Below are 22,575 nucleotides of genomic sequence, written 5' to 3' on the forward strand. Positions count from 1 at the left end.
GGTGTCATAAATTCCTCCGTTGTTGTATGTGTTTATCACTTTATTCCCTTTATCAAGATAGCGTTCTACAAGTTCTATGGAAAACCATATACTCATTAAATTGAATTTACGACCGTAAAATGCCGCACGTAAAGACATAAATGCAAGGTATTTGCCAGGTATCATTACAGGTCCACTACCTTAAGCTATCACTGTAAGGCAGTAGCAACTTAACGCTGGACCGGAATGAAGGTGTGTGCGCAGCACATAATTGTGATAATCTTTTCATCAACATATCTTTTCAATTGCTTTCTTTTCACCGATCCAGGAATAAGGCCAGGACCTTTGCAATTCGCGACAAATGAGTTTTGAAACGCCAAAGCTCGGAATCGTTTAAAGAGATATATTTCCAAAGTTTCATAGGTACTGACTTTGGTAAAAAAAATATATCTTTGTGATGCAAATTTTGGCCTTGAAAAATTCCTACAATTTGCCATCGGAATTGTCGCTTAATTTTAGGCCTAGAAAACACTGTTTTCTCTGACTGGCAACAACAGCAGCAGTTTTACCCTAAAAAAATAGATCCGAACGCGAACAACTAGCTGATACGGGAAAAAATGTATGCAATTCTAACATGGGACTTTTGAACGATCAGTACTAACATTGACGACCCTTTTTAATACTTCTATATTTTCAAAATATATATTCATCATGACATTTGACAATCATAGACGTTAACTTTGATAGGCAGCAATAGTTCGATTAAGTCGTTTGTTTTTCTATGCAATGCAAAATGAACAGTCGTGCGAGCATATTTCACGAGGGGGTTGGGGCCATTAGCTTTTAACGCATAGCTACTGACTCATTCGGCTGAAGAAGTATTAAGTGTCATTAGTGTGCTGGTCTTCAAAGTCAAATAAAATTATACTCATAACTCAATTTCGTTTCAATGTTGGCTAAGTTTTACTTATATTTTATTGAGATGTACTTATTAAAAAGCTTCATTCATATACATATATAAATATACACATTAAAGTTTCAAGCGCTTTGGATAAAATTTCAGTTACTGAGGTTTGCTAAGTTGTAAATTTGTACACTTTTACGTGGTTACTACTGGACAGGTAAGACTGCTAAGAAAATTTTGTTTGCAATTATGTCTTTTAAGAATGTTTGAGGGATATATTCATATAAATTTATTGTGGCGGAAAAATTCTTTCGGCCGAGAGTTGAACACGCGAGCCAATATTGCTTGTGTTTCTAGGTTTACTGATGCGCTTGCCATATTTCTGTTTTCGTTTCGAGGTTTTGCCACTGTGATTAAGTGATCTGGCAATCCTAGCTTGCTTAGTTTACTGTTGTGCTTGCCATATTTGCCTAGTTTGCGTAGGCTATGGTTGCACTTGCCAAGTTTTTGACTTGATTGGTTTCAAGTCGAGTGTTTGCCCGTGGATTACAATTACTTGCCTTATTCGCAACAGGGTTTGCCATTTGCTTATTTTGACTACTGCAGGTTCAGACCGTGGCATCGGCATTTCCTAACATACTATTGCTGGTCCACTTGTTTTATGGACAGTTGCTTTGGTTGGCACTCCCTGCTTAACAAGGCTTGCTTGTTCTTCTCTCGGGCAACTGCGTTTGGACAGTTGCTACGGCACTCCCTGTCCTAACCTGAAGTGACTATAAATCTCAAAATTTATATATAAGTTTTAAGTTAGCGTTACTTGTTACCCCTTACAATATTATCGTATGATGTAATGTTCAGTATATGATTAATAGTGAATAATAATGATAAATAACTTAGTATTTTGTTTTATTATTTTCCGAATGCTAATATAATCCAATATTTATAAAATGTAAATAAAAACTAGAAGTTATTTTGATCAAATGAAATAGACCAGTTACTAAATACTTTTATACTAAAGGGAGTTTATTACAAAACTTCATATAAAGTAATAAGTTGACATTTCCAATACGGGTCTAGCTCTATGTAATGGGTCTTTTTATTTCTTAAATAAATCTCTAACAGAATATATGAAAATTGAAAAGTCTCTTAAAACGTTGCTCGAATCTGACTGACCGAATTTAAACTGCAATTTTCATGTATAATTCAAAAGGTGTATTACACCTGCGAGGATGGCTATATATCTATTAGTTCACTCTTCGATTTTCTTCTACGTTTTAAATAAAACTCAATAATCATTGACGTCTAAATGTATTAAGAGTTTTCAGTAGTGGATAGACACTCTGTTTCAATAGAAAAGGTTTTATTTTTGTTTTATATATTCTAAAACATGTTAAAAGATAATTTTGAAAACAATTTGAATGTATAACTTCTAGTGTTATGGCAAAAGTAATTAAAACATATTTTTGTTCTTTTGAATATCCATTTGAAGCTAATGATTTTACGAGCTTATAGTGTTATAAAAAAGTAATTTAAACATATTTTGTTCTCTTGAGTATTCATTGGAAATTGTTGTTTTAAGAGATTTCCTACATTTGATTTAAAGATAAATGCCCTCAGTACAATAAGAAAAGGTTAAATCTCTTATCCTTTCTCATACCCGGCTTGATTTTTTCGTGCGTTTCCGGGTGGTGTGCTTTTGCTCTATGAATTGGGTTTGTAAGACAAAAATACAAAATGCCTACCTGAATATATTTTTAAAACCAAAAAGGCACAACTTATGTGCTGCCTCTGTCTCCGCTAAACGGACAGCTTTTTTTAGCTCACCTGAGCAATGCTCGATGTCCGGCGTCTGTCTGTCTTCTGTCTGTCTGTCGTCTGTATGCAATAGAGGCTGTAGTTTTCCACTGATCTTCATGATTTTTTTTTGGCTGAATGTTTACCTTGATAAAATCTAGGCCAAGGTTGAAAATTGGTCTTCTGGGATCAAAAATTAGGTCACTAGGTAAAATTAAAGAAAAACCTTGTGTATGCGATAGAGGCTGTATTTTTCAACTGATCTTCATGAAATATTGTCAGAGAGCAAATAACCGCGAGGCGTCGGAAATCTTTTTGGTTAATTTCTTGTAGTGTTTCAGATTTTACAAGGAAAAACATTTCTCAAGACGAAAAAATAAAGGTTTGTACATGTGTTAAGTTTGTTAGGATACGAGTTATATGACCCAGGGAAGCGCCTACGCCTTTCGTATTTTGAACAATGAAATGGGTTTAATCGCTAAGGATACTATGTCTTAGACTAGCTGACAAACGATATAGAATGTTCTTTGTTAAAACGTATAGCTGGTGACACCAAAAATCTTGAATATGAATTTTTATTCTGGCTACCTTGCCTAAATAATTCGTGTAACAATGATTCGTATATGATTTCAATTATGAGCTAGATAATTTCAGAGATCAGGGAAAAATCACTCAATGTTTCAACTATCAACCTTTAACTAATGAAATCAGCTCAAAATCCTATAGGCTTGAGATACTGTACTTGACTGGTCTTTTTATCGAAGTTCTCCTCAGACATTATCCTTGAATCAGCAAGATACGAGTCCAGACGCATAGATGCTCATTCTATGTCCTCTTAATTTAAGCTGTAACTTAACAAGATTGCCTTGACTCCTGGATGCTCAGCGCCTTTATGCTATCACATATAGCATACAACTACAATATAGGTGATGTCTTGGCTTTACTTCGCCAATAACGCTGAACCTCGTCTATAAGCTGGAACTTTACTATATACGTAGATTACCAAACTCTGGGACTCTATCTCAGCTTTCCGATGCTCAGCCCTTATTTGCTATCGTCTATAGCATTCAACTACCGTTAAGATAAAACTCCTTTGCGCTGTTCCTATTGCTGGCAATCTTGTTGAAATTCTGCAAATCTTCTTTAGTCAGTGAACTTTAAACGTTTTCTTTTTAAAAATGTTCCCGCCCTGACATTGTGGTTACAATAACTTCCTCACAAAGGTACTGGAATAAATTATAAGTTGAATCCTCGCTGTGTCTACATCAATCTCTGAATGACCTCTCTGTCATCTATCTACCTATTTATACCTTAGCAGACATGAGCTTTGATTGGTGCTACTTATGGAATTTGTTTCTGATTGGTTCAAATTCGTACAAGCCCGCCCGCTTAGCTCAGTAGGTAGAGCGTCGGTCTACGGATCGCGGGGTTGTGAGTTCGATCCTCGGGCGGGGCGTATGTTCTCCGTGACTATTTGATAAACGACACTGTGTCTGAAATCATTAGTCCTCCACCTCTGATTCATGTGGGGAAGTTGGCAGTTACTTGCGGAGAACAGGTTTGTACTGGTACAGAATCCAGGAACACTGGTTAGGTTAACTGCCCGCCGTTACATGACTGAAATACTGTTGAAAAACGGCGTTAAACCCAAAACAAACAAACAAACAAATCAAATTCGTACATAGTATTTTACAACGAGTACTTGCTCTAACAAACATCTGGTTCCCTTAAACTATTGTATTTAACATAATGTGTGATGCTGGGATCCAGCTATGAACATTATGAACCAAAATCAGCCACAACTATCGCAAATTCTATATTCTACAACAAATCTGCTATAGTTAAAGCATTGATAGAATAAGAAATGGAATCGAGCACTATCTGTGCTTATTTGTTACGTTAGCAATATATCAGAAAAACAAAACATTTTGACAACAGACCCCTTCTCAAGAAAATGCTTTCATTTTTTCACTAACTTAAGGAAAATGTGTATACAACAAACATCTCTTCTTTATTTTACTATTTCTCGATTGTTTTACAAATCATCTACCACTGTCATCAATAATACATTGAGACATCCTCTCTGGAATTATTATCACAGATAAAACTCCCTAATAGTTCACCCTTGAGGCCAATATTTCAGAAATATCATGCAACGTTCATCTCCTGACCTATCACCATGTATATTCTTCATTTATTTCTCTAATAAGAGTACTTGCCATCTTTTCTGTTGACATAATAATCTTTATCACCAAAACCCTTTAACTCCTGTAAGTCCTACGTCCTTCACCAAGATCACCTCTCTTGCCATTTTGTCTTCATGACTTCTTATGCTCAAATTTGTTTTTAGTCAAGTATTTATAACCCCTGTCATCTTGTCTGTTAGTGTCTCTATCTATACTCTGTTACGACAACATTCTGTTCATGTTCTTAGTATATGGCCTTTCATGACTTCGGTTCCGTCCTCTATCATTAAATTGTGAGACTCTTGTCTGACATAAGATGTCTCCAGTTTCCTTCTGTTCTACCTGGATGTCTATATTCTTGCAAACCATCTCTACCGTTACTGTTTTTTCATGCCAAGTCAGTCTTAACTTTACATCACATGACCAGCAAAACCTTGTCACTTCATTTGATATACGAGTCCTGGGAACACTTGTTCGTATTTCATCAACTGTCTCTTTAGCTGATAAATGTCCTCTGGCTTATGACTTATGAGCTAATGTCATAACACTTCTCCTGAATTGTGTTGGGACTATTATTTATTTAATAACCCTGCCCTTCTTCTCCTCATATGCTCTATATAATACGTTTTTATTTCACTTCATACTGAAACTTGAAACCTCGTTTCGTTTCCAGTTTTATTCTATCTGAAGCGTAAGTCCCGAATTTTCCAACGTCTCATAATCTTTCCGAGCATTTTGTCTTTGCTCAACATTAAATGTTTGCTCTTTGGCTTTGCAAACCTCAGATGAGTTCATGGTTTCTATATCTATTGCATACTTGGTTTTCGTCGTTCCATTTGCAACAACATCTTCACCGGATGAGAACTGTCTTTCAATTCGGTGTTTCAAGTTTATGACTGGCTTATCTGAAACTCCTTTTATATTTCCGATTATCAAATCACATAATGTTCGGCACAATCATTGCCCAAATATCACCTGTAAAATATGGTGTATCAACCTGTACTTTTGCTGCAGAAACTGTCGTTGAACGTCCATCAATCGCAACCATAACATACCTCTTCTTTAATATTTGACTTTGTTATACGAGGTTTATCCTGACAGCTAGCAGCTAATACTCTATATCTCTCAAAACCTGAACTTCTTTATCACCTGTATACCATTTCTTCAAAACCAAGTTCCTTTCACCTGTTCTTGAATCAATGGTACAGGTGCTTGCTATGACCGAGATTGATTTTCCATGTACTAACATAAGCCATCCATCTTCTATGCAGTTTTTTAACTGTTTGTCATCTAATGATATTGCTATAACTGAGGCTGAATCTTTCCTGTCACCAGACTCTGTCTTTCTGCTTTCCTTCAGTCTTTGAGTTTAGAAGCTTGCGTTCCAGTCTTTCCTCATACAATCCCCTACTAGCTAAAGCAACACCGCTTCATTTCCTCTTGGATAAGTCTCTGCATTCTTGTGCTATATGACCTACCTTATTTCATATGCAACATGACTGTGTGCTTTTTAAAAAGCTGGCCCTACTCTTTGTGTAGGCTGAGACACTGGCTGAACCTCGATCAAAGCTTGTGGCTCTTTGCTACTTAACAAATTTCTTCTATTCATCCTAATAGAGGTGATAGTGCCACCATGAGCTTCAATGTATTGTTCTGCCAACTGCGTGATCTCAGCTCTCGATTTTGCAACCCTTTCCTTCAAGAACAAAGCATGGTCTGTGGAACAAGTTGGGATGAACTGTTCTCTGATCATAAGTCTTTCAGCCTTTCAAACGCATTTTCAGCTTCTGCCATCTCTGTCCATCGACTAAAATACATGTCCAACCTCGCTATGAATTGAAGAACAGTTTCACCTCGCTTTGGCTTACATTCCATGAACTTCAATCCGAAACATTCCTTTGTTAGCTGATAACACTCTAGAACTGCTTTCTTTAATGCAGGATGGTCATTGGCTTGGTCTGGAGGCATACTTGTATATACGTCCAGGCCTTTTCCTGTCGGTAATGAACTAAGGCTAACAGCTAATGTCTCTTCTTTCAATTCCTGGCTTTTTGCAAATCGCTCAAATCTTTCGAATTATGCATTCATGTCATTTTTACTTTCTTTGAACTTCGGGAGTCTCGGTGTCAGTGTCTTACTGTTATTGTGCTCAGCACCTTCATCATCTCCCAAATCTCCGGCCTCACCTTTTATTTTAAGCATCTCCAACTCTTGTTCTTTCAAAGCTCGTTCTGCCCTTAAATGTAAATTTTCAAACAACCTTTTCTTCTCGGCCTGTTGTTCCTCATTATTCGTATCTTCTCTGGCTATATTTTCTGCGCGTCTGTTGCATTGTAACATCCCAATTGCGCGCTCGCGCTGAATATGATTCAGTTGTGCCATGCAACCAACAAAACTTGTTTAATTTTATGCTGTATTTCGAGTGAGTCAATCATCAGTGTTCCCAATGACAATAAATTTTCACAAAGAAAATCGTTAATTACACGCGCACGTGAATTTCGTGCAAAACGACTATAATATGACTACTGACTTCACACTTGATTGGTTTTTAAAATTTAACACGTGAAGTTCTTCAAGTGTAACTTGGAATAGAGAACACAAGTCAAATGTATAAATCTAAGTGTTTTATTAAAAAGTACCTCAGTTGTACACCTTGATAGTTTCTTTTGGTGCTCAGTATATATATGTAACAAGGATGTTACAAGTGTGTTACATTGATCGTTTCCAGCAATCAAGAATGTAATGCTGTTTGAAGACTTTGATCGAGAAGAGGCTTTAAATGATGCAGTTCTTAATGATTATATTCCACCAGAACTCACAAATTATTGTTTTCAAAGTGCAATTATGCACTTTTTGGGTAAAATTAATGTTCAACAACTATGTGTGTTATAAGTGTTCAATTGTTTCTCCTTGAGAGAGATATGTATATATATGTTTCCGTATGCATGTTCTTTCAATGAACACACGGAATAGAGTGTGGTAGACAAATCGTGCAGGACTTTACACTGTGCTATATGCCATTTGTTCATACATACATTTTTAACATTTTTTCTGTAGATTTTATGCATTAAATTATTACCTACAGTAAATTATAATATTCATTTCGTTTCTTGTACTTTAGAGGTTACAATCTATCTTCGAATGTGAATCACTAATTACTACGCTTGTATTCAGACGTTGCTGAGTTGGACGTATTATTAAACTGAAATGAAAGTGATAACTGCGTCACGAATTGGACTACATTGCCTGCTACTGATGTTATTCAATATTATGTCACTTCTGATGTCACTTCCATATCGGACACGGGAGAAACGTGTTCATCTAGCGTGTTTTTCAAAGTAGGTGTTTCTTTTACAATTTTGGTGAGGATAATTCTTGGAACTACATTCAATTGAACGGATTGATTTACCTAATTCAAGGAATACAGGTTATTTTTGAATCATGAATATGATAATGGTTGTTAACAACGCAATTTTTCAAATTAATGTCACATTTTGTGCCTGGATGTCATTGTTAGTGAACATGTGATTGTTCAATCATGGACACAGAAACCAATTGAAGTTGTATTTCGATTTGTCGGTGCAAAAATTAATTTAAAAGTGATTACTTTATAAATTGAAAGCATTGGGATTCAGAATTCAGTTAACATGGAATTGGCAAGTTGCATGTAAGTAAATTTCTCTTCCTTGCATTTGAATTTTTTTTAATAATTGACTATTGATGTACGAAAGTCTTTCTGTAGGAAAAGATGATTATTCATTTTTAAATATATCTTTAGTTGCTCACCAAGTATTACACGCAAACTTGAATGTTTGCATCCTCTTAAGAGAGTAAGCACCGAATGCAGCCTAATTCTACAACAGCGGGCTGCCAGTGGAAAAACATATATGGCATTCATCTAGCTATTTTAGAAATCATAGGAAAATCTTTGAATTTTTTATAGTTAAATTAACACCAATGACTCCCGATATCTGCACTAGTTGTGTCACTGTGCATCCAGGTTAATGTTAACCTCTGGGATGGTACATATTTGATAATGAGACTCTAATTGTTAATATAGGTAGATCAGAAACACTAGTAACGTGCAACTAATGGTGGTATCATCTTTCAGCTTGCCTATTCGAAGAAAAGGTATAATTATTGGTCTCAGCCATTCGTCAGCGTAGACGTCAGCGTCCTGATTTATTGTTTTTTTGCATATAAGTTCATATTTCAGTAAGCATTGATTGGAATGGATTGAAATTTCACAGTCACACTTATTGACTGCAATCCATTGACTAACTTTGCCCACGTTTCATAACTCTGCTTTGCTTTTTTCAAAAAATACATTCCCTCGACTTAGCAATTTTTAATAAAGTTTATATATGTAAGCTGGTATCTTAGCAATAGACTGAAACCTAAAACACATATTCAATCCGATGAACTGGCTTGCACTGCAGAGGTTTATTATAGTGCAGTCATATGGATGGAAAATCGGGGTACTTTTTTTTTGGGGGGGGGGGGGGACATCTAACTAGGTAAAAAGTGAGAATATGGCGTCTTATATTCAAAAATAAAAATGTTCGAACAAGATAAAAAAAGTCGAACATATATATTTTGCTATTTATTACTTTATTTGCGATATCATTGTAAAATATGAACTGCTAGAAAATTCTAACAGATAACTAAGACTAATAGCCAGGAATGTAATAGAAAGCATGCGATCATTTTCTGATACCTTTTATAGAAAAGAAATCCCTTAATTTTCCGACTAAGGTAATATATACAAGTTGTTATCAAGATTGTTTTGGCCACAAATATTTTTATCATCACTCATTACAAAAATATACACTACTTTTAGACAATGTAATACTACAATGGAAGTAGTGTGTTAATTTCTGCATTCTTTTAAAAGGTGCAAAATATCAAAGTGATATGTAACCCAAAAAATTATCAATATGTCGAACATTTTTAAACGAAACAGCGTGTTTGTATCAATTTGAAAACTTCTTCTTCAAGTAACGAAATGTGAAGTATTTTACCGGAATAACACCATCGGTATAATTACACATTTAATATGTGTTTGAGTTGATCTCAACTATGCAATCATATTGGTTTTGTCCATCAGCCATCAGGGGAATGCTAACAAGTAAACTGTCAACATATTAAATCAATCATAAGAAGGTTAAAAGAAATAATAAACAAATACTACATCGAAAACACTTTTTATTGTAAAACGTATCATTTACTGGACTCAAATAACACGTGTTCAATTTCCCGTAGTTAATCTCAACTTTACAATGACAGAAATGTCATGGAGATATTTATGAAAATATGATGAAAATGGTAAATGCTAGGATAAAACATTGGACGTCCTTTTTGTTAATTCTGGCTATTATAACAGATGTGTCAGTTTTAAGTTATTATGCTTCATCGAAAGCAGTGGCATTACGGCATTTGAAATATGACAAGTTTACATATGAATATAATTGGATTGTACTAGTTACGGTAAATAATGGTTATTTCGACGAGTTTGAAAATTGGTGGTGGTATGTAAGAAAACTAGGAATCAGTCTAAATATCGCAATAATAGCTAATGACGATTATAGTTTTAAAAAATCTTAAAGATGATTATTACAGTTTTAGCATAAATATTGTACGTAGCAAACATCTAAATAGTCCAGACCCAACCGACTAATGTCAGTTAGGCCTTTATATATTCTAAAATACCTTGAAGACAGTATAAAAGTTTTATACTCAGACATAGACACAGTGTGGCTTCAAAGTCCATTCCCGTATTTTCAAAGTAAATTTGATAAGTGGTTGCAGACTTTAAGTAATCCAACATCATTATGTGCTGGCTTTATGGCTATTAGAAGTAATGCTAAGACAATAAAAGTTATGAAAATGCGAGCATCAGTGTTTTCAGTAAGGCCGCAACGCAATCAGCCTGCTTTTAAACGCATTATGCGAACAGTGAAATTAAATTACTTACTTTTAAATGAAAGCAAATTTGTCGGAGAATATACGTTATCAAAAATGTCAAAACAAGATCGTGAACAAGTTATTATGTTGCATGCCTCGCACTGTCCAGGACATAAGCAAAAAAGGAAGTGCTTTAGGAAATGGAATTTATGGAAAACATGATTTGATAGAAGCTTAGATGCAAATCTAATATATACATAGGAAACAATCCATGATCTGATAAAATATCAGCTTGTTTTGATAATTTAAAAACAAGATCTGATATCTTTCTTATATCGCACATTTAGTTGGGATTTTTAATCGAATTAAGTACATGAGTATTATAATTTTAGCTGGTATTGTGCAGAATCTGGCTTAGCAATAAGATTTTTTAATGTTACTCACATGCAAATATAATATAATAGTGGTGGTGCTTATAATTGTAATTCAAACCTGACGTTAGAGGATTTGTGTTTTTGTCACATTTAGAAAATATAAGCAGTCAAATTTGAAAACGAGAAAACGAGAAAACTGTAGTGCAGACAAAGAATTTCGATAGGACTAAAACTACTTTCCATCAGCTAATTTGTTAATGTATACGAGTGCAGTTATCAGTCTACTAATATATCATATGTTGGAAAGTTGTTTGTATAAAAAATTTAAGTGTATTTTATTAGTAAACATCTTTTCCATTTAAACCGTTTTTAAAACGAAATAGATATTGTCAATAATATTTATCTATTTTGAGTTTCTTGTAATCTTGTTAAAGAGTGACAATTTGCATACACAATCTAACTTGAATCAGCCGATACCTGCATCTAGCGCGATGCTGCTTAGAACGGTCACCTTCTGGTCCAACCATCGGAGTTCCTTTAAAATGAAAATGCATGCTACCATCCATGCCTTTAGCGCTGGATTGAGCAGAAGTTAAAGTACTTGTGATAAGTTTGGACGTATAAAATACTTTTTTCATGTAACTAAATAGATGCATAGACGGAAATATAAATATTGTAAGGGTTTGACAGGAGGTAATTGTTTGAAGTAGCTGTAATACCGTATGGACAGTTAGGTTAATATAGTAAGTATTTACTATTTGCCTTGTAATTTTCACTTTTTGCCTTGTTCTCGGTGATTCCGATGATCTACTTTCCAGATCATATTTACTTCTCAACAGCGAGTGTAAAGTGCTGTGTGGCGGCCGGTAAAAGTCGCCCTGACTTCATCTCAGTGTTGAGGTGCTTAAACCGGTGCTAGGACACGTGGGCAGTGTTGTATTTTCTATTACTGCTCATGAACAGACTCAGTCAAACCGTGTCTGCAATTTTCATTGTTTGCATTGTTCTCAGTGCTTCCGAGGGATCTAATTTCCAGATTATTTGTACTTGCCTCGTCCCGACATAAAATTATTTGGATGATTCAAATAGATTCTGATTGCGCAGCTTTTGAAATTGCTGAAAAGGAACTTTTCTGATAACCTCTGATATATCGTTCCATTCATGTATAGCTGACGTATAGCTTGTGTACTACAGTGTATTACATACTATACAGATATCTTGCTTCTCAAGTTTCATGAGTTTGCACAGGTTGGGGAATAAGATTTTTGTGAGGTAGTTCTTTTATAATGTATGAGAAAGCTTGTGTTGTTGTACTTTCCGGAATTGAAGCAAATAATCCGTCCCATCCATGTGTCCATCCGCCTCTCGGTTCTTGCCCGAAATATTATTTCTCAGCAACCACTGGTTGGCACTGAGCGTATCTTCATAGGGAGCATCTTTCTCAAGAGATAATGCGTATATTGTCTTTAGGTTCTGAACCGATTGGTTTTTCACTGAGTTATCACAGTTTTCTTTTATTATTAAATATTAGTATATTATAGAACAATTTATCAACCGGAGTATTCTTCAGCAACCACTCGACTGAATTTAGCAAAATTACATTTTCAGGAGGAGATGCGCATATCATCTTCGTGTCCCGGTCACAAAATTGTTCTGAGTTATTTCCTTTCCATAGGTAAACTATAACGCCATCCTTGTCCAGGTTCTTTTCTCAGCATCCACTGCCTACAATTTATGAAAAATACACAGAAAGCTATCTGTATGTATATAAATGTAAACAAATGACATTTATCCTTTCATGTTTTCTGTAAATGATCCTTAGTTTAGTTCGAGTTGCTACACATCCAAGCTACCTCTTGACAAATTGGGAACTGTTGAGAAAATTGATGTTGAGTATTTATTACGGTATGTTATTACTGCAACTAAAATTGCATCACGCTATTTAGATTATATTCATAACCTGAAGAAATCGAGTTTTAATCCGGTGGTTAATTTGACTTATCCCCGGATGCTCCTGTTAAATAAGACTTACAATCGAATAGTATAACATCTTCTTTGGAAGGAGATCTTTAATAATGTAATGATCATATCCTTACAAATAATTATGAAACAAAAAATATGATTTTAGTTCTAGTATTGTGAACTTTCTTCATTTAGAGTGAACTGCACCACGTGCAGCATTCTATATGATTTATATTTCTCAATAAAATTTGATAGAGCATGTATTCATTTTGCAGAGAATATTGAAGACTTCAATAAAAGTTATTAATATATCACCAATACACTACTTTAATAGGATTGTCGTATGACTGTGACATAGTTCATTTGTATTTGGTAAACTTATAAAACATTAAATTAATAAATAAATAGGTTATGACCGCATTTTTCATTCCGACAGCATGTATGGTGTTCAGCCTACTAGTAGTAGCATGCTTCGCATACGCATTTGCCTTAAGCAAACTCGGATTAATTTATTTCAATACATGACTTCTGACCTGTCTCGCCATTCCATTTAATAGGTTTTCTGATGCTCTGTCTTGTACAAATACATTGAATTAACGTGCATATGTGATTATCTCGCTTTCTTCAAATTTCTTGCATTTCTATTGGTCAAGTCCCGTCACATACAGGCTAGATATATTCCATGTCCTGCTAGTAATTTTCCGATATGAATCATAATTAAAACAAAATGGCTGCCGCATCGCTGGCCTTATTGAATCAGGTCAGATTATTAGATCAAGCTATAAATACTGAGAGTAAATTTAACTATTTTTTTTCTTGCCGGTTTTATTCTCGTACCTAGTGTATACTCCTGAAGATATCCTTTAGAAATGGAAACAGAAGATCAATAACTCTGTAGATGGGAGACATAGACACGGTTATGTAGAACTCGTGTTTAAAGTTATATAACATCATACAACAAAAGAATTAATATATTTGTTATTCAACAGATTGTTGTTGGATTGATTATTCTACATGCAAGATTAATGATTTAACAGGAAATGGGATGAAATCCGGAGTTTCAAGACATTTCGGATATATCGTGAAATCTAATGATTTTTGTAAGGATGGAACATAAAGGTTTTTGTGTTCCTGATCTTGTTCATAACATGTACAAATACGTTTTAGTGTCTATAATTTAGTCAAAATAATGTTAATCAACTTTTAAAATCATGATGTCTTAAACCAAACATCCAGTCTGCACTCTTTTTATGTGTGTCTTCGCGTTAAAAGTTTTTACAAGGTTTACTTAACCTTAAGAATAAATATGCATAATATCAAGTAGATTTGAAGCGAAGTAGATGTATATATCTATATGTAGAGAAAAATAAAATGGTCAGGGCTTGTCCCCTCTTCGAACTTGGAAGCTTACGAGATGTCCATTGTATGTCAAAATATGAATGTATTGATGGTAACATTACAGTTAGTTGAAATAATAAACCACTAATATAACTCTTTATTGACCTTGCTGTGTTATTTTAATTTTTATTAAAATTAAGTTCGTCCTTAAACAGTCATGACTAAATTCATCGTAACTTGTTTTAGTGTTACATGAGACAATATTTGTTACCTTTTTTTCTTGAGAATACTTTTTTTCATTTTGATTATAAAAAAAAGAGACAATTTAAACCTTAGATTGAAGTTATCAAAATTATGATTTAAGGTTATTTATATATCCTTTTAGGGGGTATTTTTTACATTCATACAGACTACCAACCCCAAAATAACATTAATGTTTCTTACCTAACAAATTTAGACAACCAAAGCTCCCCAGTAGGGGTCTAGTATGCAACATGTTACGTCAGAGGATAACAAGTATTATATTAATATATCATATACAATGGAGAGAATCAAAATCTGTTAGATAATATTTGCCGAATAACACTCTTACACTCATCTTTTTCATGATTTTGACTTGGTAAATACTAGGGTCTCGGACCTAAACAGTTTTGATGAAATGTCTTACTACAGGCTTCAATGCTTTGTCTCTAATGTATGTAAATTCTCATGAATAACACATCAAATACATTCCATAACTCATTCCAATCAATCTAGAACACTTAGAGTAAAGTCCTTTGCTCTGATTTTATAATAATATTTAGGCACTGCACCTGAACAGGAATATTTGCAGCTTTACGATTAAGTGTACATCAAATATATTCGACTTTGTCACTTGTAAGTAATAATGTATTTAACATGGCAAAGTATGGGTAATTAAGTAATAATAAGTTCCCAAACGTGGTTTATCGTAGAATAACCCGAGTTTTGAGTTCTTATGCGTAAGAATATATCACGAAGGCCGTAGGCCTGAGTGATATATTGTTTCGCATAAGAACGAAAAACTCGGGTTATTCTACAAATAAATCAAACTTGGGAACTTATTATTTCGATTCTAACACGACATCTAGTATCAAAAGTGTTAGAAAAAAAATGGTAACTACTTTTTACGACCGTGCTACGCACCTGGATCGGATGCCGTCATTGCACGCGAGTGGTTTATTGCAGAATAACCCGAAATAGATTTTGCTCTTCATGTATGTAGGTTATTTGCTGGTCGTGTTAGAATTAAAAATAAATGGAGTAGAAAAATGTTTAGGAAACGCAGCTGCAATTTCACTATAATGTATTTGTGCCGAACAAAATTCTTCTTTAAAATTGAGTTTTCTATATACTTTCAGCATCAACATACGTAAAACACCTAGAGCTAAATCAAACAGTTTTGTGTAATCGGCTTCATCATTCAGAAGATGTCGTTGAATGTAACTGTACATATGATATAGCAAACATACAGTTGCTATATTATTAAGAAAAATTAACGCAAAACCGTACTTTAAAATTAGGTATTTTTATGCTCCACCATACTATTACCTAGGAAATGCCAGTCGCGATTGTCAGCCGTTCCATATGTCTTTATCTCAACTTCAGGGCAGATAGCTGTTCGTCCTTCCTGTGTAAACATGGCATGTAAGATTTGTTGATCTGTGTTGGTTAAGTTCTTTGACAAAAAATATTCTACTGCCCGTCTATACTGAGATGAAAACTTGATCATAGTATGTATTTCACCGAACACTAATCCGCCTCCAACTTGTAAATGACTTTTCTTAATTATGTCAACTGGACTTGATGGTATACTACGACCAGTATCTATTTTGTTCATTGCTATTTGTGAATCATTAAACTTAAATGGCCTTTTCAGAAAGAATGCTCGATTTGCTTTCAGTTTCCAGAAGTATCCAACATCTAACCACATTATATATTTTGTGTTAAAGTAATTGTATTCTGCAGCTTGTTTTAAACAATAATATTTCGAATGCATAGCACATGTGTACAATGGTGAAACTTTACTCGCGTTTCGTCTAGTATAGCCTTCAATATTATATATCCGTTTTATGTCATCAATAATTTGAAAAGACCATGCAGAAGACCGTTCAAAGAAAATAATTTTTGTTTTATTTAGTTTGTTACTTCTTATATTTTCAATATGATTTAAAAACACTGGTGAATCTGTATAAACGACAAGTGAATTTTGGAGATAGGAAAATATGTTTGCAACTTTGTAGTAAAAACTCTGATTTCGGAAATGGCTTTTCCCTTTATGAAACGATCCTATATCAAAATACCCAGTTACAACGGTAGGATATTTTTCCTTCAAATTTCTTCCGGCTGGCAAATTACTTTCTTTATCACTTTGTCTCTTCTGCAAATAAAATACATTTTATCGCATTGTCTCTGACTTTTTTGATTGAACCAAGAGATTGAATTTTGATTAAGTAAAATACCTTTTAAAACCAGTGAAAATTAATATCATAAAGACATCAACAATTTCACTAGATGTTATGTAAGAATTAATTTAATTAAAGTTGCTGAGAAAAAGGCAGGTATCTAATAAGTAGTAAGTAAGGAAATGAATTTAACAAAACACGGTAGAAACCACTTATTACAACAGAATTACACACAAGAAAAGAGAAAAAAAAATTAAACAACTATCATATGTGTGCATTTTGAGCATACTAAGGGACATACAAAGTATCGCACATTTATTACCTCATTCAAACCAACACGGCTATTATTATGTTTGGTTGCATTCGTCGTTTTATACCCTCAGTTACTTTTCATCTTTTATAGAAAGCCATATAAAAAAATAAGCTCTTTGCATATGTTTGTCTTTTATATGTTTTCAAAAATAACATTTTCTATTCGAATTTATGCTTTGCTCTAGTAAAGTAAAGAAGCCATATATTTCACTCCATGATTTACGTCATCTAACATATCGATATATGAAAATACATTATCAATTCAATTTTGGATTATGATATATGTTATTGAATACATTAATTATGTAGTGATATTTCACTCAGTCAATTGCAACAAAAATATACAAATCATTCTATTATCATACATTAAAAGGAATGTGGGTAATCCTATTTTCATTTTTTCAAAAGGTATGCTTACCTGGCATACATAAACTAGATACGATTTAAATTGAAGTCTTGCAAGTAAAATATTATATACTTACTGTGGATATAAACGTATCATTTATCCATTCCCAATTAATAAATACTGATATTAGTTGTAACATATTTATCACAACAAAACTTATTTGGAATGCTTTGATAGAATTTTTAAACATTGTATTTTAACGATATTAGATAGAACGTTTGTTTTCTAACCGTGTACACCTTTAACCCAGCAAAAGTTGTTTTTATCTTAAGTTATTGATATAGACATCGTAAAAGAATCTGTATGAGGTATTGTATGATTTTAATGTAATATTTGTTTTCTATTAGATAAGTAATGGATGGGAGATGATTTTGTCCATCGTAGTCTTTTCACATTTTGAGCGATTGGAAGTGCTTTAATTCAACTACGTTTCATAGGCTTTTGAAATATGAAATAAAAATTAAATTTGAAATAAAAAGAGCAGATAGGCAAAATATACAAACAAACAATAACAGAATAAATAAATGAAATAATGCTTCCAGACCAAGTCAATGAGTATGCTGCAGTTCTGCTAACAGAGACAGATTTCAAATTCAAGTTTAGGGAATGCAAGGTAGAGCAAAGTGAAACTCGCAGGACGCATAGCTGTATTATTAGATAACGAACACTAAGAATACTGCATAGATGATGGATGGCTTATGTTAGCTTCCTGTCATTGCAAGCACCTCTATCATTGATTCAACAACCAGTGAAAGGACCTTGCTAGTGAAGAAAGGATATATAAATGATAAATAAGTCCGGGTTTTTAGATATACCAGGTTTGGGTTGGCAACTGTCAGGAAATACCTCGTATCTGAGAATCAAATTTTGAATAAGATGAATGATTGTATAAGATTCATGGACGTTCAGGGATAGTTCCTGCAGCACAAATGCAGGTTGATACACCGTATTACACTAGGGAGTTTGAAGCCATGGAATTGCCGACATTGATATGTAACTTTTTGATAGGATACAAAGGGACTTCTGATAGACGAGATATTAACTGGAGTAGCAGTGGCGGAATACAGTCTTCATCGAAAGAATATATTGCTGCAGCTGTGGTAACGAGAGCAGAAACACTCTGTAATTGAAGGTTTCTATGCCGAGCAGGATGAACTAAATATCGTGAGTTGGAAAGAAGCTCAGATGGAGAACAGTACTCAGGCGAGAAGAAAAGAAAGACTAAGTGTTGTTTCATGCATCTGTAAAAAGTAAAAAAGAGGATCTAGTGAATAAAATCTTTGAAAAAAAAGAAAGAAAGTACTATCAAACAGGTTAAATTATTTTAAAAGATTTATGACTCTATCTAATGAAGCAACAGTTGAATGTCACCAATCAGTAAAAAAGAAAAGAACAAATAAAGGAAAAAAACAGTTGGTAGGATACAAAGAAGTTTTCACATGCTTCGGATAAAAGTGATGTCAAAAGATTGTGTAGGTCGTGTGACGTATGTCAAAATGATTACAAAAGGAAAATTAGACAAGTTCCACTGAGAGATATGCCAATTGATAATGGAGACACTATATCATCTTGTGGATGTGGATTTAATATTACCTATTGCTTGAAGAAAATCGATATATTCTATCCGTGGTCGACTGTGGCTATTCCAAAGGCAGTTTCATTACATAGGATTTCGACAGAACTGATTGCTTTAATTGTTAGAAACATTTTCAAGTGTTGGATTTCCATCTGAGATTTAGAGTAACTGAGATGGTCAGTTTACCCCACAGTTGATGGAAGGAGTGTGCAGGCATATCTCGCTAAAACAAATGTTCACAACAGCTTATGATCCAATGTGCTGTGTTTTTTTTTTTTGTTTTTTTTTTTTTTGTTTTTTTGGGAGGGGGTGAGGTTTAGCGTATAAATGGTATATTAAAGAGCTTGTTGATGTTGAAAATGATGTGTCAAGAGAACCCAAATACTGTGATAGATATTTGTCAGCATTATTGTTTGCATATCGAGAGGTTCCATTAGAAAGTACTGTATACTCACCATTTGAACTACTCTATGGCAGAACAGTAAGAGAACTTAAAGAACTTTGGACTGACACTGAGACAAGACATATATACATGTTTCCTCCAGTCGATTTTATATATATATTGACGTCAATTACAATAGTAACGTCACGTTACCTTTGAATATACACTGATGATCCGATAGGCGAAATTAGTTTTTATTTTTGTAATCGAATACTGTTAGAAAGGCATGTGAGTTTTTTTATTTAATAAATTTACAGACGTCCATCTTATATGCTTATGTGGAAGGACCTCACAAAGTAGTTGATGTGGTCAATGAAAATTTGACTATTAAGTAAAGGTCTGTGACAAAATAGGGTTTACCATATCAGTTTTTTTCAAGAAGTATGAGAAAATACAAGATATTTTGTCAGGAAGTGTTGCAGTGATCGTGGCCGGTATCTGTACAAAGACAGGGGTGGCTGATGTAGAACATTTGCTTGATCTCATCAGAATAGGCGGATCGAAAATATATGAAGATGTACAGATCAGTTTCAATTCTTAGTTTCCTGAAAACCAACTTGCATCAATAAAACCGTAAAAAAGCGGGAAAAAAGTCCAATAATTCTGAATAGGCGGTTTGTGGATATTGTGGTGGATGCTTGTTTATAAGTTTAATCATCGTGAAGCAAAGGATTTTACCTATTGTAAATATTGCAGTTTCTTGTAGGAGCATTTAATCTACACGCTAGATAAAGGATTTAATAAGAAATAGGATGAAAGTTTCAAGTTTTCTGACCTCTTGAAATTTGATGGTGATTTATAAAAACCTGCATGTAGAAATGGTCAAACTTGAAAAGAAAAGCAAAAGATGGAATAAAAAAAGAAACGATTTAGAGGAGTGGAGAGATATGTAAAGGCTCCAGCCAGCAGTCTAGCAAACTTGCTGACTTATTTCAGGATGCTGCATCTTTCATGGGCATTAACTGTGGCCTTAATAGTGATGAGCCTGCTAATTTATTGGGGCTTTTTTTTCTTTTACATATTATAATACTAGACAGTGATACAAATGTCGTCTGCTATTTTACTTTTGACTTCGCCGTTCTATTTCTTTTCTATGGAATTGAAACAAAACAATCGGTCACATGTGATATGTAACTAATAAAGATCATTTCGAGCATGTGCATTTTCTCTCAATCTGATTTACCATTTCTATTAATAAAGTTCTTTTTCTTACTATTTCATTTCATATAACGAAAACAAGTGATTCTATCCTGGCTAATTTCCCGTCAAAATGTACAAAGTCGCTGTCAAAAATAACCGATTTATACATCAAAGCTTACACAATTTGCCGCCATTTTGTGTTCGCTTTTTTTGTAAGCGTGACGTCACAGAGGCGTCTCTCTATCCGGTTCGCGCGTTTAATATTTATATTGAAATGGATTAGAAATTAAACAGAAAAGAGAAAATCTTAGGTCAAGAAAGAAACCTTCAGTATTGCCACTTACAGAACTTAGAGTTTCAGCAAGTCCAGCGAGTCCAAGCTGTGCAGCACATCAATTAACAGCAACAAGTGCAGCAAGTGCAACAAGTCCAAGCTGTGCGGTACATCAATTAACAGCAACAAGTGCAGCAAGTCCAAGCTGTGCGGTACATCAATTAACAGCAACAAGTGCAGCAAGTCCAAGCTGTGCGGTACATCAATTAACAGCAGCAAGTGCAGCAAGTCCAAGCTGTGCGGTACATCAATTAACAGCAACAAGTGCAGCAAGTCCAAGCTGTGCGGTACATCAATTAACAGCAACAAGTGCAGGAAGTCCAAGCTGTGCGGTACATCAATTAACAGCAACAAGTGCAGCAAGTCCAAGCTGTGCGGTACATCAATTAACAGCAACAAGTGCAGCAAGTCCAAGCTGTGCAGCACATCAATTAACAGCAACAAGTGCAGCAAGTCCAAGCTGTGCGGTACATCAATTAACAGCAACAATTAAAGCAAGTGCAGGTTGCGCAGTACGTTTAGGAAAAGCAGAAAGTCAAGCAAGTCCAACAATTCCAGATTGTGTTGTAACTCTAAGTTGAGCATCAAATTCAATAAGAGGGACAAGTCCAGTAAGCGCAGCAAGTGCAAGTTGCGCAGCAATCCAGGTTGCGTAGCAAGTCTAGGTTGTACAGTCTAGTTAGAGTAGCAAGTCGAGTAAGCGCAGCAAGTACAGGTTGTGAAGCAAGTACAGGTTGTGAAGCAAGTCCTGGTTGCGCAGTAAGTCCAGTTAGAGGAGCAAGTGTAGTAAGTGCACCAGGTCCAAGTTGCGTAGCAAGTCAAGGTTGCGCAGCAAGTCCAGTAAGAGAAGCAAGTCCAGTAAGCGCAGCAAGACCAAGTTGCGCAGCAAGTTCAGGATGCGCAGCAAGTCCAAGTTGCACAGCAGGTCCAAGCTTCACAGCAAATCTAGGGATTGCAGCAAGTCTAGGAGGTTGGGCAATAATTCTAGTGAGTGCAGCACGTATTACAGGTGCAGCAAGAAGAGGTACCACAGTAAATCCAGGAACCACAGCTATTACAGTTGTTTACATCCATTACATTGTTTTTAAAATGGCCAGAATATTTTAACAAAATTCTATCCGTATCAAAACATGTTATCTGATGATTAATGTACAGTCTTCTGCTCCTGCCACACTGCATGTAGAAAATTTTCAAGACTAAGAGACTTCAAAACATCTTTCTGAAAGTAAATGTTTTAATTATATAAAAACAAAGAAACAGACTACCTACTATGGAATGTATAAAGAGACTTGAGTTAATCTATTTAAGTTATTTCCAACAGCATGAGAAAGTGATATATACAATCCTCACTTTATTTGTGCAATGTTTTATTGCGAATGCTGTTTGTGCGATTTGTGAACTACCGAGCCTGTCAGGACACAGTAATTCATTAAAGATTGTTTTCTTTCTTTGTTTGCTATACTAATTATATAGATATTTTAAACAAAATTTTTGAATCAAG

At 34.5% G+C, this 22,575-nt stretch overlaps 1 protein-coding gene across 2 annotated transcripts; it reads right to left on the reverse strand.

Annotated features, from left to right (window-relative positions):
* Window positions 1-9,798: 9,798 nt before the first annotated feature.
* Window positions 9,799-19,414, reverse strand: LOC123559829 (uncharacterized). 2 transcript variants are annotated; one of them, XM_045351952.2, is made up of 3 exons: window positions 17,659-19,414; window positions 16,011-16,839; window positions 9,799-12,866 (listed from the first exon to the last, which is right to left on the reverse strand). In XM_045351952.2, exons 1-3 carry the CDS (start codon window positions 17,770-17,772, stop codon window positions 12,853-12,855), a joined length of 957 nt encoding a protein of 318 aa, XP_045207887.1. In that variant the 5' UTR covers window positions 17,773-19,414; the 3' UTR covers window positions 9,799-12,852. The 2 variants fall into 2 exon arrangements, with proteins under 2 accessions (XP_045207887.1, XP_045207886.1); XM_045351951.2 differs by lacking the exon at window positions 9,799-12,866 and having other exon boundaries at window positions 14,785-16,839.
* Window positions 19,415-22,575: the final 3,161 nt, after the last annotated feature.

The sequence above is a fragment of the Mercenaria mercenaria genome, chromosome 10 (assembly GCF_021730395.1).
Source record: "Mercenaria mercenaria strain notata chromosome 10, MADL_Memer_1, whole genome shotgun sequence".
NCBI classification, from domain to species: Eukaryota; Metazoa; Mollusca; class Bivalvia; order Venerida; family Veneridae; genus Mercenaria; species Mercenaria mercenaria.

Coding starts and splice junctions, on each gene's coding strand:
- LOC123559829 (XM_045351951.2), bottom strand. CDS start 17,772: ATGTTTAAAAATTCTATCAAAGCATTCCAAATAAGTTTTGTTGTGATA. Junction 16,840..17,658: donor ATGATACGTTTATATCCACA/GTAAGTATATAA, acceptor TTTTATTTGCAG/AAGAGACAAAGTGATAAAGA.